Source organism: Anarrhichthys ocellatus, unplaced genomic scaffold, assembly GCF_004355925.1.
Source record: "Anarrhichthys ocellatus isolate YVR2014 unplaced genomic scaffold, GSC_Weel_1.0 scaffold86, whole genome shotgun sequence".
Taxonomy (NCBI): Eukaryota; Metazoa; Chordata; class Actinopteri; order Perciformes; family Anarhichadidae; genus Anarrhichthys; species Anarrhichthys ocellatus.
In genome coordinates this window covers 460,594-487,813 of record NW_022280116.1, presented here as the reverse complement: position 1 = coordinate 487,813, position 27,220 = coordinate 460,594, and the positions used below count along the sequence as shown (strand labels likewise).

Genomic DNA, 27,220 nt, shown 5'->3' with positions numbered 1-27,220 from the left:
CCTGATTGGTCAAAGTATTCAAAGCAGAAAGGGCCGACTCCAGGATAGGCATGGCTTCAGCCAGGTCAGCATCACACTCATCCTTGATGGCCTTGGCAGCCATGGCTTGTTCGTTGGCCAAGGCCTCGTCCACTTTCACCACCTTCTCTGTGTTGGCCACCTCCACAGATTCATGCTCAATTACCACCATCATCTCATCCACCTCCTTGCTGGCCACACGCAGCTGTGGCTGTAGAGCCTCCAGCTCAATCTGCATTGTGGCCACCTGGTCTGCTGCTGACTCTAGCTTCTCAAGGCCCACCTCGTAACGATGTTTCAGCTTCATCACCTCACTGGGCAGAAGACGGAGAGAGATAAGGAAAATAAGTTTGTATTTTACTCATGGATACTGGAATGTGGCTTTTATATGAAGAAATGCACATATGAAGCAATAAAAACATCTAATAACAGTAGAAATCACAATGTACACATAAAGTACATCTTAAATCTTACGTTCTTTTTGTCTTCAGAAGGGCCTTGAAGGTGGAAATGAGTTCCAGGTATGAGGTTGGGGTGACGTAGTTGTGGCGCTGCAACTCAGTCATAAAGCGAACGGATAGTTCTATGGTTGAGGTGTGGAAGCTCTTGCACATGTTGATGCATCCTTCTCGGGTCTCATCGGTCATCTCAATGTCCCCCAGGAAGCGACAGGCTACCGCCTGCAGGGCATCCTCTGGCCAGGTCTGATAAGAAAGGAAATATGCTGTACCGCCACTGTGCTACCATACATACATTAAATGTTTTTTAATATCTGCTATGCTTTTCTAGTCATATCATCAGTGACCACCAAAGGGAGCCTGGATAAAGATCTGGGCTGAGATCCATCATCCATTTTGTTCAGCGTCGAAGTAAAAAATAATACAATTCAACTCATTTTTGTCTTACATTCGGCATATTCAACCACCTTTGATGATGATGAACTTTCTTGCTCTGCACTACGTCCCTGTCTTTTGATTAACTACCTGAGGCATCTTTTGGTGCGACCAACAGCACACCAGAACGCAGCATATACACACTCACACACCTGGAACCAGTTAATGGTGCAGCAGTTAATGAGGGCGGGGAAACGTCTCAAACGGTTCCTAAAGGCGTCTCCGATGGGACTCACGGCCAACACCACATGCAGCTGTGTGCGACAGCGCTCTATAAACATGTTGAAGAGGGATAGCGGGCTGCCATCCGTCTGCTTGTCACGGTCACGTTGCCGGTCCAACACGCGCATTCGCTCGCATATTTCCTGCTTTTCGTCAACTGCAAACAGGTTAGGCACCTGGAAACAACCACAAGATAACAGAATGGTCTGTGTTTGGACGCTGGCTTTGTAAAATAGAACACTCCTTCTCTCTGTATCGCTATTCTATCAATCCACATCATCGACTGTATTTACTTACAAAGTATTAATCCATCTCTAAATCTATCCACACGTCCATTTTTCTTCACTTCATCCAAACAGTAATTCATCAATTAGGCCGTTTTTGCATGTTATCTATACCTCAACTCATCCGCCAATCCATCTATGCCCCCTCCCATCCACTTTACCTCACCGGTGTTGAGCAGGTTGACAATGTCCTCCAGGAATGACTCCATTTTGATTTGAGTGTCCGTGAAGAGGAAAACACCATGAGCTTCCCCCTGTGTGGACTTCCTCATGATAAGCTTCAGGTCCTCGTGCCATTCAGTGGTTCCATAGGTCTTGGAGATCTCAACCTGGAAAAGTTCTGCCTCTGCCATGTAGGCAGCCAACCGGGTGAGGGACTGTCGCCCGCTCCCGCCCACGCCCACCAGCAGGGCATGGCCACTCGGCTGCTTGAGGATGCGGGAGATGCGGCACACGTGTTCGATGGCAAAACGGAAGAGCACCAGGTTCATGGGCGCTTTGCTGACGTTGTTGTACTCCTCCAGGTGTGAGTCCACCACCTGTCGGAGAAGGTCGAGGTTGTGCACCTCACGGTAGTTGCGGTCCTCACCCTTGGGGTCATGGAAGTTGCAGAACATGAGGCTGCGCAGGTCATCTTCGGTGACCTCCCCATCATGGTCCTGGTCCAGATGCTGGAAGAGCTGATGGAAGTTTTCCTTCATGTGAGTCTGAGACACGGCCTGTAAATGTCTCACAAGCCAGGACCGATCTGTGTCGTGAACCAGTCGGTCATAGTACACCCTTAGAACCTGAGGATCAATAAGAAAAAGAAAGAGAGAAAGTGAGAGACAGATGAAGAGAGAGCAGGCTATGGATGGATGGCAACACGGGAAGTTCCAAAGGAATACTACGTCAAACAGGTGGGGCTATCTTATTTACTTTAGTTACATAGCTGTCAGGTATGCTGTGTACAACATTACCTCATGCACCCACAGCCGTTTGATGACCGATGGTTCATCTGCAGTCTCTGGCCTCGACAGGCAGATGCCCTGGATGACCCGGGAGATATCGCGCAGATTGAACAAGTAATGGGACTTTGTGGGGGTTGGAAGCAGGTTCTTGGTGGCCTCTTGGTACACTGATATCGTACTATTAACTATCTGAGCGGTCAGAGCTGCAAACGGCTTGGGGAAAGAAAACCTGTAGATGAAATTGTTAAATCATTGTTGAAATCCTATTTAGTTGTATTAATGAAACACATAAAAATTAAATATATATATTCAACGGTCTTCTTTTATCATTAGCATTGAGAAAGTATTTCCAAAAAGCCGCTATCTTGTTAAAATGCAAGTGATACTTCTGTTTGCAGGAGGGGTTGGGTAGATTTAAAAGCTTTCAAACAGATTTGATTGCTTTAGGACTTGAGGTCTCTGAGGTAAACACTACCTTCTGATCTTTGGTTAGTTATATTTTCCAATTCATTCTGTTGCTAAAAGTGGTGGGACACCATCACAGGACTTGAAAAGTTGTGGGTCAAACAGCCTCAAGGCGCTGGTGTAGCTACATGTAGAGGTCATATGCATTCCTTCTGAGTCAATGTTGGAAAAAGAGCCTTACAAATTATACATGCTACGCACTTACTGTGTGGTGAAATGCCAGTCTGAGATACTGGAGAAGATTGTATACATGGTCTTCTCATCAAAATCGTTAATGGTAATCGTGTTGAAGTGGCGCAGGTACCGAGGTGTGATGGGGTTCCTCCCTCCACCTAAACAAGTAAGACAAAAAAAGAAAAACTATAATCTCAGATAAACACTTTTTTCAACTGAGTGTTTCTGCTAGACTAACTCAGTACCCAGGGATTTTACAATACAGTTACTATTTGTTTTAGACATTATTTTCAGCAAAGCTCTTTCTGCTCTATTCTATTTTTTTCGATTATAACATTATTATTTCAGTGCATAAATGTACTAAAAGAGCACCTCACGACCATGGCATTTGGCAGAGATGATATACATATGTCACACATTGCTCTCATTCTTCCAGTAATGTAACTTCATTCACCATTTGTGCACACAGTTTGAGGGTGTAATCAACTTGCACTATTCATCATGGCTTGCAAGGCAATCTGGGTCAATTAGAGCCCACTGAAGGGGTGTTTTCTGTAGAGTGCTAACAGTCAACAGTTACTAGCTCAGTTCAGTAATGTTTGTTACCAATTTTGACAACAGGACATGGCACCGGTCTCAATTTGAGACGCAAGTTTAAATGGCACATTTAGATTGCTAGCTTATTTTAGCAATATCATAAAAAGTAAACCAGGTCTCTCTCTCTCTCTCTCTCTCTCTCTCTCTCTCTCTCTCTCTCTCTCAGTTGTCGCAGCCAGCTGCCTCAGTGAACAGGGGTGTGTTGTTGTTACGCTGGTAATTGTAGTGGAGGTGGAAGTGGTAAACACTTGCTATTTGTAAGCACCTTAAGGCAGCGACGGAGCTCCGCGGAACAGCAGCTCGCGGTTTGTAACATTAACTCAACATCACTTCAGCAGCAGTTAGGAGACCGAGGACAAGCCATCTAGGGCTTTGGTATCATTGCAGTAACAATATGCTTTTAAGACACTTTAGACTACCACAGTTGCTACTCACCAGGGGGACCCATAGCAGATATGACCTGGATATCCACAAGGTTGATCATGGAGCAGTCCTTCATGTCATACCAGTTCCAGTGGTCCAGCCACTGGCGCAGCAGCTCCACGGGGGGCTGGGCACCGTAAACCTCCCGGGCTGGCATGTTCACATCATCCACAAATATCACCTGATGGGATATAACATCGGTATACTTGGATTAAATACCGATGATAACACAATGTATTTGATATTGAAAGCTACAGTTTTTTGTTTAGATGCACATTATTCACAGCTGTGTCTCAATATAAAATGTTATAAAATGACTACAAATCTTTACAGCTGACTGTACACTGACAAAAATCACACAAGCATCACAGCCACATAAAACTTAATTTGAACATTTAAAGAGGCTGTACCATTTTCTTCTGCAATGGGGGGCCGAACACTCCTTTGCGCCGCTTGTCTAGCTTGGACATAATAATGTTTTGGGTCTGTGCAGCTGTGGTCTGGGCTGAAAAGTTGATAAATAATGGGCTGTAGACATCCTTCTGCAGCTGATTCAACAGGAAGTCCTGGGCAAGAGATATTGGACATATGAACACAGATCATCATCAAAATCCAAATAGTATTGAGTTTGTTGTATATCATCACATTGATAATCTATATAATATAAGCAATATTACAATAATGCAAAATGGCAACAAACTGCAAGAACAATAAGAGGTTTTTAAGTAGTTCAACTCTGCCAAAGAGCCTGTGCAGGTAGACACAAAATTATAATTTCTAGTTTGATACCGGCAAATGCTTGTGATAAGCTTTGAAATCTAATTAAATGTGGTATTTAGTGAGTATTTCATTAGATAAAAAATTGGATCACAGTTAATCCCTGAAAATGACTTTGAAATGAAGTAGGGAATTAGTTGCCCTCTGGGGGCACGGTGCACAGTAATGTTCTGCAGGCCAAAAGGATATAATAGATGATTTTTCTTATTTTGCATGAGGGTTGACAAAAGGGCAATTTACTAAAAGCTTAAAGACACTTTTTGAAATGCCTTCTTTGGATGAAAGGCCTTCACTGTTTACATGAAAAGAGATCATAGTACAGTGAACAGATAACTATAGTTGTGGGTGATCTGATGTTTTTCATCATGATTTGATCTATTTTCACGTTACCTTTATCATGTACCATTTGTGCCCAGAGCACATGCTCCAACTTTCCCCTGTGCACATATGCTTGTGAAATCATGTGAGTAACGACCTGCATAATTAAAGGGGACTGGTGATGTGAATGATCACAGGGTGCAGCCAAGGTGCATCATCATCCTCTTGTCTACATGTAAATTATAAACTGGTGGCACGGCTTCTCTCCGTCTCGCTCAAGAGTAGAAAGGGCCGGTTGAAGGAGGCTTGTGCACAGCTGCCCGACTGTGCCGGTGCCAGCACCGTGCCAGGCATAGTCTTGCGGTCTGAGTGCTGCTGCTTGATTATCACTCCAGCCCGATTTGGGATTCAGCCACGGTCTGCTGGTAGCGGCATGGGACAGAGCTGCTCCACCATGCGGGCAGGCAGGAAGTGGGATGATCTCTATTCACCCCAGAGTCTCATATTTGAGCACACTAATGGTGAACTAATGACGCAAAGGGAAGGGGGGATTAGCCCTTGATATAAATAGCTGAAGGTCTGCTGAGAGATACTCAGTATTTCTCCAAGGTGGCCATTTCACACCTGGTGTGCGTATAGCTGTGTTGCCTCCAAATAAGTTGTATGTTCAGAGCACATACTCCTGTTTCCCAAGGCTGTGACTACACTGCTTAGAAATGAATGCTCACTCATCCTACGGAATGCTGTTATTGGTAGCATAGCCAGGTTTTTTTTTTCTGCATGTGATAACAATCATTTGTGCTATAAAAAAAAAAAATGCCTTAAAGTCCAATCCCCAATTCCCTTGGAGAGCAGACAGAAATAGAAACAAGCAGAGCGAAAAAAGAAAAAAAAGACCAAATACTGAAAATAGTAATGCTCTGCACAGTGTGATCATGCTGAATTCCCGTGCATAATAAGGGAGTCTACAGGTACAATTCTGTGTACTACGTTTTAAGACTTCTTTAATACCAACCTACCTTTAAGGCCATTTTTAAATTAGTCAGCTAGACTAACAAGCCAGTGTACTACTTGTATTCCACCGTTAACGAAGCAAACAAACAAACCAATTTAGCACATGCTTGTTATAGGTATCCTGTGGATTTTTTGACAATATGTAGTATGTCTCGACGAATAGGTCCCAGTTTTGTTTGTGCCTTATGCACATATACATTCCTGCTACCGGTCAACGGTTGGTGGCAGCAAAGGTTATAACAGCTAGCTCGCTAGCAAAAATATTATACGTGTACACAATAATGGTTCGAAAAATATTTAAAAAGACGGCTTAATGAGAAACATTGCAATAAACATAAATATATTTACAAGAAAACTCTACAGAGTACCTCTATTACTATTTTCAATAATTATTGTGAATTGCCACCACCTTAAGAAACAAGCATTAAGAAATAAAAAGTAATGACATTTGTATTGATAACAGCTGATAACAGCAATTGTTGTCCACTTGTGGTAATAATGTCAAAGTACTGGTAAGTCTACCAGCACATATAACCAGGCAACAGCCAAGAGATTTATTTTTATGTGTGGTTACATCACAAAATGAATGTTAAGTAGCTGCATCTGCTTCATTCTTACCTCACATCCTTCTCTGCTCAACGTAAAGTACACTACAGCTTTCCGAGCGTTACGTCAACAAAGTAAGACATAGCAGAGGACTCACTGTAATGTAGACACTCTTGCCAGTACCAGTGGGGCCGATGAAGATAGTGGGCTTCTGGTGGGTGACGAGGAGCTCCATCAGTGCCATGTAGCGTACCGTGTTTTCGGTGGGCACAATTATCTCATTGAACTGCATGTCTTTGCAGATGGGGGGAGCGGCCTTCAGCACATCTGTCCACAGCTCCCAGCTGCCCGGGCCCTGAAGAGGAATTTGAAAAAGAAAAAAAAAAAAAAAAAAAAAAAAAAAAAGGTTAATCGTTGCAATTGATATATATATCAGATATATAATAACAGTCATTGACTGTAGGTTAGAACATATGACAACATGGAGCACACAAATTGATTTGTGTATATTATGCGATGTAAACAATACAGATGTGCGTACTTACAAGGTCTCTAATCATACGCAAATCTTTCCTTGTGTTTAGAAATGATTCATATCAATAGCCTAGTGAAATATCAATTATCAAATCCATAGCAGCCTTGTATTGACAAACTTCTTTGTTATTGTGAAACCATACCAGCTCTTTTCCTCTAATCAAGTTGTAAGATGTAATTGACAATTGCCTAACTATGTGGCAATATGAAGCTTTCCTTTCACAACTATCTCTGCCAAAATGATTTTGTATGCAATATGACCATGATATTTACTAAAATATATTCTAAAAATAAAGACAAAAATGTCACACAGTTCAGATGTACCATACATTATTTTTCTCTTCAAACCTTTGCAGGAATAAATAGTTTTCTATCGACACCTTTTTCAAAAGAAGAATATCTCAAATGAGAGAACTGGGCTATATGGGTTTGTTTTTCCTTTGCTGTGAAAACAGCGCTTTGTTCCCCATCCTCAGTAATAAAATAAGAATTCACTGGGAATAAATTCAAGGCAGGTGGAGCCATGTGAAGAGTCTGAAGCGTGACACTTTATTAAGGTCACACAAAGACAAAAAATGAGCATCCCTCTTCACCTCGTCTGAGGAAAAGAGAGATGTAATACGGGTATGTCACTCTTCCAGTAGACGGAATGTAGAGGGGCTCGCTCCTGTGTTGGTTGTCAGCTATTGAAGTAATGATGGCGTAAACAAAACTATTGTGTAATGTAACCATTTGCATTCTTTATTGTGACGGAGAGAGGTTTGGTTTTCGTGCCATTCTTAACTCGGAATATGCATGTTTATTTCCATAAGCAGCTCATAAAGAAGTATGTCATACATTTCACAGTATTTTTAAGACATCCCTCTAAGCAAAACAAATACATATATTAGCCCAACCTCTTTAATGAAGCGGTACTGGTAGACTGTTCCTTCATCGGGCAGAGGCACTGTGAGCTGTTTGGGTGGAGCTTCAACAGTGGCCAGAATGCCATGGCAGGAGCGGGTCTCCTCACTTAAAGGGCCGACCAGGACCTCCCTGACCACAGCATCAAATTTGGCCCGGCCCGAATCATCACAGCTGGCTCCCACTGACCACACCAGGCAGAACACAAAGATGCTCTGTATAAAAGGGAAAGGACAACCGTCACTACTGTTTTGATTTGTGTACTGTATATGATGTGTGTCAGTTTGTCCATAATAGCAATGGTGGTCCCTAAAGTTGCTCAATTTTGACAGTTAATGTAGCATTTAAAAATTGTACTTAAGTAAATATTGTAACTAATTGTAGGTAGTCTAACAAAGACTTGAAAAAAAAAAGTACCTACTAACCACTATGTCAGATGAATGCAGTGGAATATAAAACATTTCCCTATTAAATGTAATAGAATAAATGTATACTTAAGATACGTGTTATAGGATAAATCATACTGAATTTTATTTATTATATTGTATATTAAAATATCACTTCCTTTCCAGCTGCCTTTTTTGTATTTTCTTATGTTTCATAATTTTCTATGGCGTTAACCTGTGGACCATAACCCACAAAATAAACAAAATCATGTTCAACATGGAGTTTGCAGGGTGAAAAAAATATCTTCATCAGACAGATACCACCATACTGGAACAAAAGCCCAAAAATCCCTGTGCAAGTTTGGGGTTGAAAGTCAAAAATGTCATTGCGCGTACATGTTTGTAATTATTGTACTGATCAAAATGCACAGTGAACATGTTAATGCCTCAACCAATGTACAGATTTCTTTAAGAGACAAACACCAGAATCCACAGAGGAGAGATGTCTTTGTTGGGAAATCAGCAGGAATACTGTCGGAATTAGAAATAGCTTAGCAGCCTCATGATAGCTCCTGCTGTTAATCCTGCTGATTAATTCAACACTTTGATAATGACTGGCTGAGAAACATGGGAGAGAGGCTTGAAAGGCATTCATCAGAGCAGCGTGCCACAGGGGGATAATAGCAGTGCTGTCAAAAGAGGGCATGCAGAGGTAAAAAAATCAATTGGCACTCGGGCAGGGTGCAGAGGAAAGTGCTCATCTGCTAAAACTTTTCCACTCTTTGTGGGCTTGTGTGGAAGCAGTACGTGTAAAAGGAAAAAAGGCAGGCTCTTTGGTGTTTACTGTATCTGTGTTTGCTAAAATAAAATCTTTTATTTTGGATGTGTCTTTTAAGGAGCAATGCAAAAGTTCATTGACCTATTGTTAAGAATTCAGTGGTAACTAACAGAAGGTTGAATTAAGCTGAAACTAACACACACCAGCTACGCATAATAGGGGTGTGTTCAACTTGCCCTTTCAGATATTAGTATTTCAGACCATTGTTCAAAATATTATCAAAATTTGAAACAGCATCTAGACAGGGTATCATTCCTTTTGCTATTTGCACAATTTGGGAACTGGTGAATCAGAAAAAACAGAAGTTAGTACCCTTCCTAACATCTGTATTAGTGATATATGGTGTATGCAGTGTAGTTTTGGTATCTGGAACCATTGGCATTTGTCAGTCCCTATCATGATAGAGCTGTCTTCTTTCACTGGCTGCTGGTTTTCTCTTTACTCAAGTGCTGTTTGTGCAGAAATGTGAAGCGGCACATCAGTTAATCTTGGAGGTCTTGGATGTCGACTTGCCGTTTCTAAGCTCTTGTGGTTTCACTGTCTTTTTTTTTTTTGGTACTGTATCAAATCGACAATTTTTACAAAAGGGCAGAAAGTTGCATCATGCCTGTAGACATTTAACATGTATGTGGTGGACAGCTTCCAGGACACTGGGCTGCACCGTTAAACCTTGTAGGGATGTGGGCCCACAGTAACTCAATAATGCTGTCTAATAACCCATCATTGTTGTTTTATGATGCTGTAGCCACTTGTGGGTTTCTATTTTAAATTGATATCTTATCATCATTAATTGTATTCTTTATATTAATTGATAGCATAGCGGGTGTGTACACAAACCTCCAACCAGGAGCAAATATCTTTTTCATCCATGCTCTTCATCTTTGCCTCATCGTGAAACTCATCCATCATACAGTCCATCAGATTCATCAGGGACTTGACTAGATTGGTGTCAGAGGTCGGTGACAGCTCCTGAAAGCAAAAAAGAAAGAACACGCATCAAAACTGAAACAGTGTCTGAATATACTACTGGACTCAGATAAGAATAAAAAGTTTGTATCGTTGACTTGTATTGTATTGTTGTATTTCAAAACCCCAAAGGTTTGCTTCTTAAACATGCGTGAAGAAATACACATAAATCAAAGTAATATTTAAACATTTTTTTGTACATGTAGTTGTATAGATGTTGAGTGGAAAATTCCCCTTTGAGTAAAACGCTAGAAAATACTAAATTCCCTGCGGATGGCTCGGCACCTTGGTGGCCTTTCGAATGAGTTGTAGGCAGGCCGGCATCATGCGGTCAAAAAGGCCAGCGATGAGGTCTTTGTGCGCAGCATTGACTGTGGCGGGCATGGTATTGAGCCAGGACAGCATAAGGGGTCGCCAGCCAAGCATATGAGGCTCCATGTAGATCATACCACAGCGAGACACCTGCCACAAACAAGTATCACATCTCAAAAACACACATCTCCGCCAGTGGTAAAGGACAATCAAGTTAGAAGAATGTTACTCTTAATGCGGAGCATATCTTGATGAGCAATATCAATGAGCAACAGTGGCCAGAATTATAACAGGATCAATATCAGCAAATCATTGGATGCAATACTGTAAACTAGGTGACCATTGTAGAGGTGTTGTGTTCCTAATTTGACCAAACATCAGTGAATTTATAAAGTTCATCCAAACAGTTACATTATATCCTTTATACTGGTCAATACTGAAAATTAGTGTGTGCTGCATATGGGGTACCATGTGTAATTCACACCGGATGATGCCCATATTACAACCTTTTCCTCCAGAGGAGCCTTTTAATGAGATCCCCTTGCTCAACTCAAGGCATAGCTTCAGGAAGGGGTGCAGGTAAAGTTAGAACAGAGAAGAAAGATGAGCAGAGATGGGTGAAGACATAATGTATGAGCTGTAGCTAAGAGAGCAGATATGATAGGAGAGGGGAAAGAAAGAAGAAGAGTGAGGACTGTAAGATAGTACACAGGGAAAATAACTTCCTTAGACAAAGAGAGGAGGAGATGAAAAATGAAGGGGAAAAAAAGGGGAAAAGAGATCAATGGTGCACAGAAGAGATACTGCACGTGTGTGTGAGGATTGGGGGGGGGGGGGGTGATGCCTCTACATCAAGCATGATGAAAGAAACAGATGCCAGGCTATAGAGAATCCAAAATAGATGTCTGTTTGATAAAAGAAAGTAGAGCCAGGGAGATGCAAAGGTATTCTCTCAAGGCATCTATGTATTGCAATCAAGAGCCTTTGTTACTGCCTCACAACAAAAGAACCATAACGACAGGCTCAATTACAAAAAAAAGTGTTTCTATGTAGTGCCAGAGGTCTTTAGTTTGACAATTGACTGCATTTGTTAAAGAGTCTATGTTGGATATCTCCTTTGAAACAGCTGCAAAAATGTCTGCACAACTGGAGTGCTATGTGTATGTGTTATTTCTTCCTGGTGAATGAATCATTGGTTAGTAAAATGAAGTAGCTGCTAACACATACATGTTTCGCACTTTGCACCCTTAAAGGGATAGTTCGAATTTTTTAAAGTGGGGTTGTATGAGATACCCGTCACAGTCGGCAAGCCCTCAGTTTGGAGAAACAGGCAGGAATACGGGCAGCAGTAAAGATAGTTTAGACAGCTAAAAGAAAAGGCCCACCTAAAACAATCATCAGTTTAAGAGTATGCTATATTTAGAATATTCTCTCCGCCTAACCTTGCCGTCAGACAGTCCTTTCTGATGGGGAACTGAAGCCATTATCTATATTTTCCTCAAAAGCCACAAGACACCTTTGACAAAAAACAGGAATTATACCTCGCAGAACACGGGAGTTGCTCCTCGATCGGTTAGTTTAGTTTGTGTTATTGTGTGACTTTGGTGAATCCAAACTAACCCTTTAAAACACAAAAAAAAAAAAAATCACACAAAACAACTTACGGATCGGAGTCAAATGGCTTCAGTACCCCGTAAGACAGGGCTGTCTGACGGCAAGGTAAAGTGGTAAACTCGTTTTTTTAAGTTGGCTAAAATACATTTAGCTGCTGCTTCTCCAAACTGGGGCCATGCCACCGCCATCTGCTGCGACACACTGGCTGTGGATAAGCGCCCAAACTGCTCTTTTGATCAAAGTAAAAGTGCTTCTCACCGTGGCTGGCGACGCCACCTCCAGGTCCATGGGCTCAAAGATGAGGCTCATTTGCGGTGACATCTGAATGATCTCACCGCTCATCAGACACAGCTTCTTGTTGTCGTCGAGTACTGTGTTCATGTTCTCGATCCACACGGCATCCACTGGGCCGTCAAAGATAAGCCATTTTCTGTCGGGGCTCTGAGAGAGCGAAGAAATAGGATTTCTTACACCTTGAGGGAACATTTTCATTTATAGCACAATTACATGTGCATACATCAAAAGAAAGGTCATGGTAATACTGACCACACTGTTGACCTGTTGGTTTATCTTCATCATTTATTGTAACTTATCGAAACATAGATACATAACCATATCAAATAAATAATACTAAAGCAAAGCCAAGTGAAATTATGTAATTCTTGATGTTGAGGTAGCTTGACAGATGGAAGAAGGGATGCATGGATGTAAGCAGGCACAAACAGACAGACTGTCAGGCAGATACATAAACACCTTTAAACCCTTTGGGAGGCGTTTTACTTCAAGGAAAAGACAAACTAAATGTACCAGAAGGTTGGAACCTGCAGTGCTAATGTATATAGAATTTCTTAAGTATTCATGGAGCTGTAAAGTTTAGAAGAAGAGTTTAAAAGTGCACAAAAAAAAAAACTTGTGTTCTACCACCTGGTTTATAAACACAGTGCCTTCATATGCACACATTAACAGAAATCCCTTTGCAAGCTTTCAAGGTCACAGACAAACCCCTGTGCATTATAACCTAAGCGACGAATGTTTGCTAAATGAATGAAATTAACACCTACACGCTGTCATAATGGAGGTTGACAACAAGCGTCAATTCTCCAGTTAAATGGGCTGGCAAGAGCTGTGCTTTAAATTGATTTGTTGTAATATAAACAAATGGAGGATGCCTGGGCTGGGGCCATCTGGTGCTCGTGAGGGAAGTGAGTGTACTGTAATGTAATGATCTGACAGAGAGCGTTGGCACTGGAAAAAAAAAAAAAAGTAAAAAATTGTATGAAGAGAGTTTAATGCACCACACTGCTGCTGACTCCAGATTAGCGGACCAAAAAAAAAAATGTGTTTAGTGAAATGCGATGCAGAAAAAAACAGCAAAACAGAGACAGACTGTTGCCCGGAGAGAAAAATGACTTTTTTGAAACTGAATTACAATGAGCCTTGTTCTCATTTTCTATTTTCATTGCATCAGTATGTACTGCCTTGGCTGTCATATCCACTCCTCACACTCCTTATTCATTGACAAAAAAAAAAATGACGACTTAATATACCGAGCCAATTTTTAGAATGACAAGTTCATTTGGAAACAATTTGAGAACAGGGCGAACAAATGATTTTCCATTATGACATGCCTCCACTGCCATCTGTAAACCGTCTGCCCATGTGTGTCTAGTGTGTGTACATGAATGGAAAAGCGTTATTAAAGATCTAAATTTAACAAGACAGCAGTGTGTTTCTGTTGTTTACCCTGTCACCGCAGCCTCTCTTTCTACAAGTTTGAAATGAATTGGAACGCCGTGCTTATTGTACAATGATCCTATACTTCAACTCCTCCTCGCTGCACAGCTCCATAAACCATGAAACATTTGAGTATGCTGAAACTCTGGCCACATCTGAATGTGCCACAAGTGCAACATGCTTTAAGGTTTCAACTGATAGGATGACGTTACGGAGCAATAGCATCATTCTACATCTCTACTGTTGTCATCTCAGCTCTGCTTTAAGGGTCGGGAGCATGAATGTCTATTTTGAGCAGTCCTTTCCCAGGTAAAGTCATAGCAACTAGGTAGCTGCACAGCATAAGTGAGACAGAGAATAACTCAATTACTTTTTGCTTTGACTGGTGACACAAAGTTGCTTTAAATGCCTGTTTCCATAGAGACAACATTAGTTTGAAAGTCTGTCATCTATGCTGATATGTGTCAGTTAAGACACCATTACTTTGACATTCTTTGGCTAATCGCGGTTGTTTCAGTGCAAGTTGTCAAGATTTGAACAGGACGTAGGACTTGAGCATTGATAAGGTGGTGATGAACAACTACTACCTCTGTGCAAGCAATCCAGTCACATAGTAACAAGTAGACTGAGCATTCAGAGCTAAGCTCACATAGAGAAATAATGACAACAAAAAGAATACAATCCTCCAACCCCTTTTCATAACCCCCAAATTCCAGTGGAATAGTTAAATAAAGGGCCAAATCCATCTACTTCAGTATAGAAGAAGTTGTAGAAGAATTGGCTGAACACACCTTTAAGGATATTGCTTGTTTTGATACATGAAACAATGGGCACATGACATGGAATGGTGTCAACAGTTTTGAAGACTTCGAAGAAATGATTTTCCTTCCTTTGGAGCGGATTAAACAACTTTACCACAGTCCTCCCAACAGGATACGGTATAAAGAGATGGTTTCGGTCGAGGTCAACACTCTCAGCTATTATTTGTGACTGCAAATAGTATTAAGCAAATGGAAAGCCGTGGGAGCAACAGGGAGGTGTTACATCCTCTGCTAAATAGTCTCTACATCAGGGTTTGTGCAGCTTGAAATACTATATGAATATGTAAATTCTACCACATCATGCGATTACACTGCATTTCAAGTGCTCTGTATCCAAATGAGGAACAGGTGGTGCGCGGCTAACCCTGCACAACCCCCAAGTGTGAACATGTTCATCTGTACGAGGGTATAAAGGGGCTTGTCGCCAGATCAGCATGCTGCTTCACAAGTTTGACAATACTGTGTGTTTGTTTGCTTGTTTGATTGTGTCTGAACCTAAATCTGTTTAGAACGACATACTCTGGGCAGCCACCTTACCTGGGAGGAAGCGAAGGTTCTGTAGCTGACGGCGAGGATGCCATCGGACCACTCGTGAGAGACGGGGTCAAACTGGCCATACAGCTGTCCCATGGTGATGGATTTGGGATTGATAACTGTGATCTGCACGTCGTTCTCATCCATCAGACCCTGGTGTAACAACCACACGCATACGAACGCACAGGAGATATATAGGGATGTCTCAAGGGAACTCAAGAAAAAACGGATGCACGGACAAATACAAATTAGATACACAAATACACATAACAATTCTTTACTTCACAGGTAAAGAAGTAGCAAAACGAAGCACGATTTCACCGATTTATCTCCGCCAAGACTCATATATTGCTTGGAAGATTACTGTCTACATGACAGGACTTCTGCTAACCGAGGAAGAGAAGCAAAAAATGCAACAAACAGCTTTTCAGACAATGTGTCACTTTGAGTTAAAAACAATGAGGAAAGCAAGCTGCTGGGGAAAAGAAAAAGACCAACAAAAAAGGAGAGAAAGGGGAGGTGGCGGGGGGGGGTTGGACATGATCAGTGGACGTGCAGCAACAAGGATGACGATGATAAATGTTGCATCGCCAGGCGTTCCATCAGCAGGCCTTCATCTGTCTCCTTGGTGGGATGCCTTTCAGCCCTCTCAGCCATTTAAATACAACAAGCCAGTTCTGCTCTTCTCTGGGAGATCGATAACTGCTCAACAAAGACTACAGCTCAGACAAATTGGATGGATGTGTTTACTTGGGAAAAACATGTAGCTCAGATAGGCCTTGGATATTGGGTGTAACACATATTTTTACTTGACATGAAAGTTTTTGTGATTTTTTTTTTTTGTTTTTTTTTTACTGATTGAGCAAGTTAATGTCTCAAGGACTCCGGAAACCCCTTTAAAATCTGTGACACAGTACAATTAAAGAATGCATGGTTAACCATCTGAAAACAAGGCTTTTTTTTTCCAAAAATGTCTGACAAATTGACCAGGTTAATACCTGACAGGAACATAATGAATAAGTTGGACCTCAAGGACATTCACGCGAAATGCAACCAGGAAAATAAAGTGGTTTGAAGTAGCTATCGATCAAGACTTAGTGCCATGCAAGGAATCATGTAATATAGTAAGCTGACACACAACTTGCAGCCTAACGTGCAACTTTTATCCACTTCTGTCGCCATTATCATAATTCACAATTCCTTCCCAGTTTCTCCAACCATCACAGTTAGTATATCCATCTTTTACTTTCTTAACTCTTCTTATGAACAGATAAAGTGTACAGCATGCACCTGAGATCCAAAACAGGACATCATACCTTTTCAAAGACGTCGTGAAGCGCTGCTGCCAGCACACGATAGGCGCTGGTTTTGCCTCCAAAGGGTTCCCCCACCAGCATGAAACCATGCCTCACTATCATCATCTCAAAGATCTGCAGGATTTTCTTGGTAAAGAATTCAGTGACTTGTAGGTTCATCCTCTGGCAGTTTTCCTCGATGGCCTCCAGCAGGATGCGGTAGTCTCGCTGTGGAAGCTTGATCCCCGGGAAGAGGTCAGAGGTGATACCCTGGGACGGAAAGGCAAAGTAGTTGGGGAACAGTGAGGGCGGTTGAATGAGGGAACACACATACTTAAAGCTACTACGAGGAACTTTAATTTGGGGTTAAATTTGTTGGTCCCCGTGTTTCCGAGCACCAGAGTCCCTTTAGAAAACCTGTCATGTTAATGAAGCAAGGTCTGACAATATGCCCCGCAGTTATATTTCTCCCTGTGCCTCCTTTCTCTCTAGCGGGCCCAGTTCCATGTAGTAACTTTAAACACAGTTTCAAACAACATACAATGGAAAAACACAAGCCTACACACTCTCTCTCTCACACACACACACACACACACACACACACACACACACACACACACACACACACACATACTCCGGTGAACTGTTCTGACTCAAACAGACTTAAATTGTCCTTGTGCATCACTGCTCCAAATGAACTGCCTGGAATTAACATGGGCTGACATCACTTGATGTGTATCGCTCCATTAATCAGGACAGGAGGAGCCCCATTCTATTGCACCTCAAATAGCTTCAGATCATGGTCCAGAAACTTGGGCAGATTGACGTCAATAATGGATCTCAGCAGCAGGGTGTCTTCATTCTCTTCTGGAAAAGTGAGCTACATACAGTGAAGCAAACCCGGAAGAAGGGGAGAAAAGGAGAAGAATGACATGTAATGAGAAGCAGTTGTTCGTCACTGTAAAGTCTGTCTGAGCAACATGAGAATCACAACCAAGTCAGGAAGCTTCCTCAGTTAGCAGTTGTACGCGTCTACATGACACCTCAAAATTTAAAAAGGCAGCACGTTAAGTGTCCCTACTAAGTCTATATAGAAACCAATGAAAGAAACCCTATGTTTGCAGCATCAGGTCACCCACGTGTGAATAAAAAATGCAGGTGCCTGTTGATAACTGTCTCTTTGAAAGCCAAACTGACAGCTCATTTCTTCCTCTCTCACGTCAAGGGGCATAAACTAACTTTCACTAGTGCACGCAATGCAAACAGTATCGCAGAACTACCAATGTGTAATCCAGCCCTACTTAAAAGAAACTTGCCTCTTCTGCATAAAAACTGTAACTAAATCTGTTTTTAAGATGAGGCAAGACATTACACAGGGCGATGTGCATGCTTGCCTTTTAACTTGCTCGGCACTACTTTCCATCAACACAGACTGAGCAAGAGTTGAGAAATCGTTGCACCCCAATTAGGGCACTCGTTTGTTTTTTTCACATTTGTCTTTTAGTTAAACGATCAAAGATTGTTGTTGTTGATTGAAATGTGATTCCTGAAAATAAATAATCATTTAAATCATAAAAAATATTCAGGTAAATGAACAAGAAACTCCATCATATCAAAATGAAACTGTGTTAAGATACCTTGAGGTTTCCAGCTGCAGTGAGCACAGACTTGACGGCCCTCATCCCATAGTCGTAGTGATGCTGTGAGGACAGCTGCTCCGAACAAAGTCGGTAAGTGGCCACGATTTTCACCGATAGGGGCCGTGCAGTCACAAAGCCGCACGAGTAGAGCACGATCTCTGCAATCATGGCATAGTCCGGCACCATCATGGCCACACTCCTGAACAGAGCCTGGTGAAAAGAGACACTTCTGCTCAATGGAATTTAATTTGAGCGTGCATTTATGCACAACAAAACAGTAACATAACTTCAATAATTATTTAGGCCAAAAGATAAATTCTGTTTCCTTTGTCGAGTTTATAAACAGTCTACAGTTTTGCTGACTAGATGTCTAATGATATCTACTGCAGTGACATTTCTGCGCACAAGGAAACATTACAATTACTGAAAGCAGCCTCACTAATCATTCAAGAAAACACTAGGCCTACATCAATTGCCTACAATACATTATTTAAAAAGCAACATAGCCTACAGGGACAGGACACAGGCCTTTATTTGAAACTACTTTTAGTCAAGAAAAACAGAATGCTGATTTTTCCAACTGTTATTCAAACTTCTCACTTATGTGAATAGGAATATGCCTCAAACTTTACGTTCCAGGACTCCCAGTTCGGTAATTCGAAATAGAATGAAAGTCTGTGCAACTGATGAACCTGACACTGTACCTTGAGATTGTCTGGTAGCTCAGAGCGTCCAGCGTAGCCAGGGTTCATAGTAATGAAGACAGCGCAGGAGGGGTCCAGTTTTAGCTCCGTCCCTTCAAACATCAGCATCTCAGCATGGGCAGCGATTCCTGGACACACGGATGCGGTGAGATACAGTTTGTATTTACGTGTCCTTTGTGTCTTTTGACTCTGATAGGACAGTTGAAGGGAAGCGTGCTGTGTCAAAACATTTGCACAATTAAAGGCCGCAAATAGATCAGTGTGCTCCGGTGCACAAAACCTACTGTGAAAAATTGTTTCAGCAGCAGTTAAGCAACAGACACCTATTTGCATTTTCAAACTTTCCTTTTGAGCAAAGAAAAATCTTTATACCCCAGTGGCTCTTGAATCTTATGACACGAGACATTCAAAGCCCGTAGGACACATAGGACACACTGCTGTGAAGTTCTGCTGGCCAGCTCACACAAATTGCCTTAGCTCCCTGTTGATTCTCTTTGTAGTCCAAATTATGTTTGTTTTTTTCACTGGTGAGAATACACCATACAAAATGTATTTCTGGTATACTGCCAGCTTAGAGATAGAAAGTCAGAATGTAAAAATTAACTAAAAAAAACAGCACAAACCTCTCTGTATGGTGAGAATCTGTTGAGCCACCACGGACAGCACCTCCAAGTCAATGCGGTTAAACTCATCAAAGCAGGCCCAAGCTCCACAGGACAAAAGGCCCTGGTCTCACACACACACACACACACACACACACACACACACACACACACACATTCATTAATACATATTTAAATAGTATGTATGAGCACATTTTGCCTGGGTATGTGAGAGCTATTTCAGTATGGCAAGTGGGAGGAAATTTCAGCAGGGTGTAAGCAGTTTCAGTGTAAACAAAAATAAGATATTTGCAATCATTAATTTATCTCTTGTGGTTTCCCAGTATCGGGAAGGGGGTGGGGGGGTACACAAGCTAGGAATATCTTCAGATTAACTATTACAACTTGTTTCACTGGTGTAGTGCGTTCAATTCATGGTGAGAGAGAGTTGCACTCACTTTGAAGAACTTGCCCAAAGCAATGTAGTCCAGTCCGTCAGAGCAGTTGAAGACCACACACTGCTTGGCCACAGCTTTGGCCAAGTCTTTGGTTGTCTCTGTTTTTCCTGTGCCAGCCGGGCCCTCAGGGGCCCCACCCAGATGGAGGTGGAGGGCGCCAAACAAAGTGCTGAAGTTAGAGGAACAGACAGGAGAAAGCGAGCTCGTGTAATGCCTTATGGCCTGTCAGTGAGTCATGCAATCAAGTGATTCCTCACAGCACTCTATATATATACTGTATATATATTTTTTTTTTTCATCAACAGACACACGTCAAAATAGGTCCACTCCAGCCCGCTGACAAAACATTTAATAAAATATTGAAGTGCTTGAAAGCCTCTCAGCAGGTAAGCTGTATAGTGGAAGGTGGCAGCTTTTGAGTGCTGGGCTTTAAGACACACTAAAAACACATTTTTCTATATACTGTAGTGTTTGTTATAGTTCCCATAACCCCTCTTTATACATGTTCTCTCAAGCACACACTGTATTATTGCTCTTTAAAATTTTGTATCCAAATTCTACAATCCAAATTAATATAATATTAATCCAAAGTATTACAACGTCATTAATGTTATTGTAACCCTACGCAATGATGAGCAAACTGCCACTCACAGCCAAAGCAGATAAAGTTACCCCCGCCTCATAGAGACAGTAGTAGGCCAAGCTATTGCAGTAATTGCTTCCTGCACAAACAGAGAGGTTTTGATGAACATCAATTATTTCCAGAAATACAGTAAGGAATAACTCCCAGCAGCTCAGCAACAGTATACTGTCTCTTTAAGATGAGACTAATATGAGGATGGACAAGAAAAGGAATTTAGCATCCAAAACGGGACAAGCAGTATTGTATACAGACTAACAAGGTAGGTGATTGGTTATAATAGTGTAGCGGTAAAAGTAGCTACCTACAACTTAAGGTTTGTAAAGTAATTCGATAGATAAGACTTTTTAGCTGCAAGCATCTCAAACACATAAGCTTTAGAAAAGAGGCAGACAGTGAACGCTTGTGTAGTAGCTTTACCGGTAGCAGCGGTCAGTGAGTGGGGTAATGACCAGACGTGGAGTGTTGCCCAGGTATTCATAACCGTACGGCAAACCGGCATTGATCATCTTGGTCTGGAGGTGGTTCTCCTGCACAGGGTGGGAGTTCAGAGGTCAGTCACCAAGTACGTATCATGGGTTGAAATTAATCCCCAATTTGCCCCTTTTACATACTTCCCAGTAGTAGCGCAGTTGGCTAAGCCACTCAAAGTCATTCTCATCCCTTATTCCCTTCTGCACCAGCGTAGCGAGCACATCCCTGGCGTGGACGTCCAGCACAACGAGGGCCCCAAGGGTCACCCGGGTCTGTTTGGACAGCTTGCCGCGTACAAGTGCCACAATGTCGTCAATCTGTCTGTTGTTCTGCTCCAGGTAGACATCTAATGCCTGAGGGGAGAGAGGCATGATTAGATAGAAGTCGGAGCACGCTGGAGAGGACGTTATCAAGACCCCATCTATGACCCGAAAGGTCCTCACAAAACAGCACTAAACCGCAGACCTCTGCTGGCTACATGTACGAAATAAAATGTGGCAGCTTATCAGCTATAGGTGCTCTTCATTTGATGTGACAGATTTAATACACTTCAGCCTCTGTTTAACCACTGAACCGTTTTGAATTAGATGGCAGCTTGGAGCCACCAGGTTAGCCATTACTGTAAGTGACACCTTCATTGAAAGGTAATCAGTTTGAAACACAATTTATCCAAGACAAATCACTATAGTTGACCTCATCTTGAGAACTTCAGACATCTTTTTATTAGGCTGTTTCTCACGCACTGTCTGACATGACCTACTACACAGTGTGTGTTACGAAGGTTACAGCTTTGACATGGGACTTCAGAGAATATTGTGGATAATGTGTTCCAGGAAAACATGCTGGTTGACTTGCTTTTTAACAGAATTTTGAATGTGGGTTAAGTATATCTGTAAAAAAAATAAAAATAAATGAATACTAAGATGAATCATGAATTGGATGACTTGAACCAAAATATTTAAAATAAATGATGAAATAAATGCGTGCCATGAACGAGCTATTTTCTATCCAGATGGATACAAGCCTCTTTGAGGATTCTTGAAATACCTTCCAGACAGCAGCACGTCTTCTCAAAGAGATTTCAAAGAGATGTATCTTTTAGAAAGATCAATGTTCAGTACATGAGAGGCACAAACTGGGTCTAACTGGAAGTGAGCATCTGTATGAAAGGTCCCCGACACTACATATGTAAGCTGTAATTCAGAATAAGTAAGCATGTAACAAAAAAAACACAATGAACTGTTGATTACCTTTTGTCCTGAAATAATGGCTTGATGAATGTCCTTCGTCCAGTAGACCTGTGAGATGCAGAGCACGGTCTGGCCTGGCCAAGCACGCACCCAATTGATCCTTAACTGACTGGGGTACGCCTTGATTGCCTCCCCAATTACCTACAATAGAACCGCATGGGGGACAAAGGTTTTAACTACCTGGCACCTGTGTCATGGAAGACATTAGAAATCATATAGGGGAGAAGCTTTGGAAGTCCAGACTCAATTTTGGAGTCAAACATCTAGTCTGGTGTGTTGAAATCTCGTATGAACATCACAAGAAACAAATCGTTTCTTTGTGTATACAAGTGAAGCTCAAACAGTAGCGCAATAACAGTCCACACAACACCTTGTGCAGGGAGGCAACCATGCCATTCTCGAGTTGCAGGAGCCACATCTCCACCTGGCCCCTGGCTTTGGACGTGGAAATCATGTCCAGCAGCTGCACCACTTCACCCTCACTGCTTTTCATGTGGGTGATGTCCAGCGCGTCAGTGAACACCACATTAGCGATGCCTTCAAAGCACTTCTTCAGATGGGGCTGCACTCTGGAGGAGAGTAAGGCAAGAATAGTGAATCACTTTTAATTGTTATAGGTAACCCTGAGAGTGAGGGTGGTTTAGCACACCACATTAATACAGAGTGTGCATGCTGCTTTATTCCAGCAGATAAAGATGTTAACATTTATTACATAAAAGAGTAATGATGCACCCAATTTAAACGCATGTCCCCCTCCAGTGACAAACTAAAAAAAAAGAATTGAAAGATTGCAGACATGAAGCATGAGAAGAGTGTCTTAAAGCTACTACAAATTTTTACTGTTTTACTATTTCCAAATCTGTTTCCATGTTATCGGACTATTGTCCTTGAGCATGGCTGCATCTCCACCTGAACACCAGCTGCTGGCTTTCGCCCACTAAAGGTCAAACTTAGCCTGGTTTAGTGTGATAACTGCAGCACTGGCTTATTTGTGCTCAGATCCTGATTGCGGCAGAGCACAATGCTGTAGTTAAAACCCAAAGCATGCACAAAAAAAAAAAGCTACTAAGTGTACCTTTAAGTCAAACTACTATTTCCAATGTCACAAATTAAGTTTAACAGTTATTTTAGTGTTACTCTTTGAAAGGTCAAAGAACCACTTAGGGTTGCTAACTGACAGTTTTTGTATATTATGAATATGACTTTTATATAACATTTAAGTACTTAAATTACTAGAATATGTGTCAGTGTTTAACTGAGGAATTGTGATCTAATCCAGCAGCACCCCTAAAAAACCTCATTCACCAATATCTCCATTCACGTTCACACCGTGTTCTGTGACTTTTGCTGTTGCAAAAACGTTTTTTTGCCTTTTGTCAGTGCAACTTAAGTGCAATGTTTGCTGAAGTCCTACTTATTATTACTAACTTTTCTTGAATGTCACACAGTAAACAAAGAATTTCCCCTTTTCTATACTGCTGTGTATCTCCATGTTTCTGTTGCTTGTTCTCGCTTTGCACAAAACCATTCAGGGCAAATAGAAGTGTTACAATGCCGAAGCATTAAAACTTTGGCATTTGGGTACCTCGCTTTCTCTACATCCCCGAAATCAAAGCGAGCCCTTTTGTCAGTCCAGCACTGCGTTCGGGGACCGATGACTGAAATTCTGGGCGAATCTATCGAGCGCTTTCCCGCCGTTACACTGCCCTCTCTTCCCTTCTTTACATAAGAGGTCGTGACTGTGCGCATCTCTACTGATGCGATGACAATTCCCAGAAGCTAAACAGAGAATAAAGGGATGGTGGAGTGAAAAAGAAAGGAGAATCTATTCTGTCTGGAATCACATTCATTATTAACCAAACGCCCTGGGTGAAATGAGACACGGGTAGGTTATCAGTACGGACTGTGGGGGCTGAGTAAGCATGGTGGTTAGCGGAATATTTTGTATCTCAAAAGCAACAACAATTTCACAGTGTTTTCTATTTCCTTTTTCCAGATTTGCTTCTTTCAAATGCTGAATCTCAGTCTTTTTTTATGAAAAACGGTCTGTTTTCAGCTACATTTATTGTGGCACAGAAACTGGTTTGGCTTAAGTTTATTTATCATTGTCTGCCCACTAGTTTTGACTAGGTAGGCTACTGATGGACAATCACGTATTTTACTAGGGGCCAGCCAGGGCGCTGCTCATCGTGAGCACTACTGGAGGGGTAGTCTTAATATGATGATAAATATCACTATGACTGGGTGCACAGTGATGCCTACATGTTTGAGCTGCTTACCTTGTCGGGTCTTTGGTCTCAGAGAGGATTTCCAGCAGCTCCTCATTAGACAGGAAGAAGAACCGCGGAAAATAGAGACGCTTCTTCTCCAGGTAGTTATTGAGACCTTTGAGGATCATCTCCAGGAGCTCATTGGATGTTTTCAGCCTCACCAGCATCTTGTCGATGGCTATCACCGCCAACGCGTGCTTGTCCTAACACAGGCAGGAGAGAACAGTTTAGTTCAAAGCAAAAATTCACTTCGGTTAAGTACTTTCAATTTACTTCAACAACAATTTCCGTGGTATATCACTAACATGGGCCTTTTCATTTAATCACAACATAAATGGACATGTTTTTCAGGTCCACTCAGACTCATTTCAAGCTCATCATTTCAAGTCTTTAGTGAGATGGTGGTAAACTGGCAGCTATTACCCATTGTTTTCTCTGAGTTTCACATAGGTACTAATTAAGACCGTAGAGCTCTTTCTAATGAAGCGCTCAAGGACACTACGCAGGAAAGCAGCGATTATATCACATTCGCTCCCTAGACAGGTACTGTACATCCCCGACTTTTGCACCATGACTATTACTCCCTCTGCAAAGCAGCTTATATGTGACTCACAAAAGCACTGGCGACATGCTGCACCCTTTTTGTTCATCAAGGAAACACTGCACTGCTGCCTTGAAGGTAACACTAAAACACTCTTCCTTTAGCAAAACATCCCCTCCATGTTCCACACTGAGGCCCACTTGTCACACAGTGCCATGAAAATAGAAATCTATGACAGGACAGTAAAGGAGATTTCACCTGAGGGTCCGTCTCGCACCTATGAAATATTTCAGCTCTGACATCATCTGGTGTGTACACTAACTCAAAATCCCCCCCCCCCCCCAGGAAGTGCCTAAATGTAAAAAAAACTCCATCTTGAATGCCTGGACCTGCTCACAGGAAAACGTCGGGTGATTCTAAAATGAAAGTGCCTATTATCTTCTGAAATAAATAAATAAAATGTAAAACAAACAAAAATGCAGGAAGGGGCAAAATCAAGAGCAAAATCAAGTGTGGAGCCACAGTGAAATAGATTCCATCTCTGCTTTTTCTTACTCCTCAACAGAAAACTATCTTTATTCTGTTGCCCTACAGTGTTTTAAGCACCATTAACCTCCTCTAACACCACGCTTCTGAACGACATGTTTTCGCAAATGGAAACAATATAAACTGCAAGGCAAACAGCTGCTACAGTTGATATAGCAAGCCTACAAAAAAGGATGGTGTACTTTCATCTTTGTCTGATGTGATCAATTTGCCTTGAGCTCGTTTTTCGCAGGATGTGAGAGTTTTCACATCTCCGAGCAACATGCAGACGAAACCGTCTCCGAATCAATAAAATGTCATTACTAAATGTATGTGGAGCTGGAAATAAAAAAAAAAGATGTTGCAATGAAGCTATAATGCTGCTACAAAATACAATGAAGAGAATAAGAAAATCCTTTCACAGTTACATTATGCTCTAGGAAGATCTACTGTGCAGTACATCGTTGCATTGCTTTGATGTGGCACAACTTCTGGTTTGTATCAAGTAAGGGTCACTGTCCATTAAAAGGAGGGGCAGCCTCTGAAACAGGCTTTTAATCAAGTTCTGTTTGAACCCACAACCACAAAGAGTATCTAGAATGGGATGCAAATTATGTTTTGATCTCTCATGATTTGCTTTGGATTTGTTGTGATGACTTAAGTGGAAGCAGCAGCTGATGACTCATGTCAAAGTGACTTTTCCCCCTTTTGGCTCAGCATGTGATACAAGTGACAAACAATATAGTCCATAGAAAAGACTTAAGCTACAGTAACTGAACCTCACTTCAAAGGTTAAATCAAATGATCACGCTTTGACTGTGTTTCAGTGGGACGTTTAACTATACTGGGCTAAGGGTGTCTGATTGATGAACAGTGATTCTAGCTTTTCATAGATTTCATCCGGACAAAGTACTAACCGGGCTATTTTTATATTGAGCCTGCCAGCGGGAAGCTATTCATGAGCACAGTGAAGGGATAACAATGCTCTAATGCATGTATTATGCGTGATAATGTGGGTTTTATGCACCAAACAGATGGCTTCAATGGGGGACAGCAACAGTACCCGGCTGATATGGCAGGTCTGCAATCTGTGTGGCGAAAAAAGAAAACACATAATCTAAAGAGAGTATTTTTCTTTGTTCCAATCTGACACACACCACACATCCAGGACAAATAATGTCCTGTTCAAGGCACATCCTGCAGAGCATTAAATCAGCAAGAGCATGATTCTAATATTAAGTGAGCTACTCCTTTGCTGACTATTGTGGTGTACTGGGTGAACACATCAGTCTATTAGTAACCAATATGTCAGTCATCTCCTTCATGAGCTCAGATGGTTAACTGTTTCTCCGATCCTCAGCTCATTAGAGGGGCAAAGGTTTGGTGTGCTGCAACGTCGAAAGACAGCAGGTTCACAGAAATGAGTCTTTTAAATTGATGGGGGGTTTTTTTTCTGCAAGTGTGTAAGCAGTAGTAGATAAGTGACACATTAAAGCAT

At 41.7% G+C, this 27,220-nt stretch overlaps 1 protein-coding gene across 2 annotated transcripts in view; it reads right to left on the bottom strand.

Moving 5' to 3' along the window:
• The window catches only part of dnah7 (dynein, axonemal, heavy chain 7), a 69,934-nt gene that overhangs the window by 25,638 nt on the left and 17,076 nt on the right, over positions 1-27,220 (bottom strand). For both annotated transcript variants that reach the window (XM_031874988.1, XM_031874989.1), the window contains exons 20-44: positions 24,666-24,859; positions 22,757-22,955; positions 22,387-22,527; positions 21,277-21,489; positions 21,083-21,192; positions 20,023-20,191; positions 19,586-19,688; positions 18,963-19,090; positions 18,256-18,468; positions 17,400-17,498; positions 16,640-16,888; positions 15,327-15,476; positions 12,493-12,675; positions 10,594-10,770; positions 10,180-10,311; positions 8,112-8,333; positions 6,839-7,036; positions 4,437-4,592; positions 4,039-4,207; positions 3,038-3,164; positions 2,377-2,596; positions 1,579-2,205; positions 1,064-1,309; positions 493-722; positions 2-332 (exon numbers count right to left, since the gene is read on the bottom strand). In XM_031874988.1, the coding sequence (XP_031730848.1) occupies positions 2-332; positions 493-722; positions 1,064-1,309; positions 1,579-2,205; positions 2,377-2,596; positions 3,038-3,164; positions 4,039-4,207; positions 4,437-4,592; positions 6,839-7,036; positions 8,112-8,333; positions 10,180-10,311; positions 10,594-10,770; positions 12,493-12,675; positions 15,327-15,476; positions 16,640-16,888; positions 17,400-17,498; positions 18,256-18,468; positions 18,963-19,090; positions 19,586-19,688; positions 20,023-20,191; positions 21,083-21,192; positions 21,277-21,489; positions 22,387-22,527; positions 22,757-22,955; positions 24,666-24,859 (4,986 nt within the window). The remainder of the gene's footprint in view (position 1; positions 333-492; positions 723-1,063; positions 1,310-1,578; positions 2,206-2,376; positions 2,597-3,037; positions 3,165-4,038; positions 4,208-4,436; positions 4,593-6,838; positions 7,037-8,111; positions 8,334-10,179; positions 10,312-10,593; positions 10,771-12,492; positions 12,676-15,326; positions 15,477-16,639; positions 16,889-17,399; positions 17,499-18,255; positions 18,469-18,962; positions 19,091-19,585; positions 19,689-20,022; positions 20,192-21,082; positions 21,193-21,276; positions 21,490-22,386; positions 22,528-22,756; positions 22,956-24,665; positions 24,860-27,220) is intronic.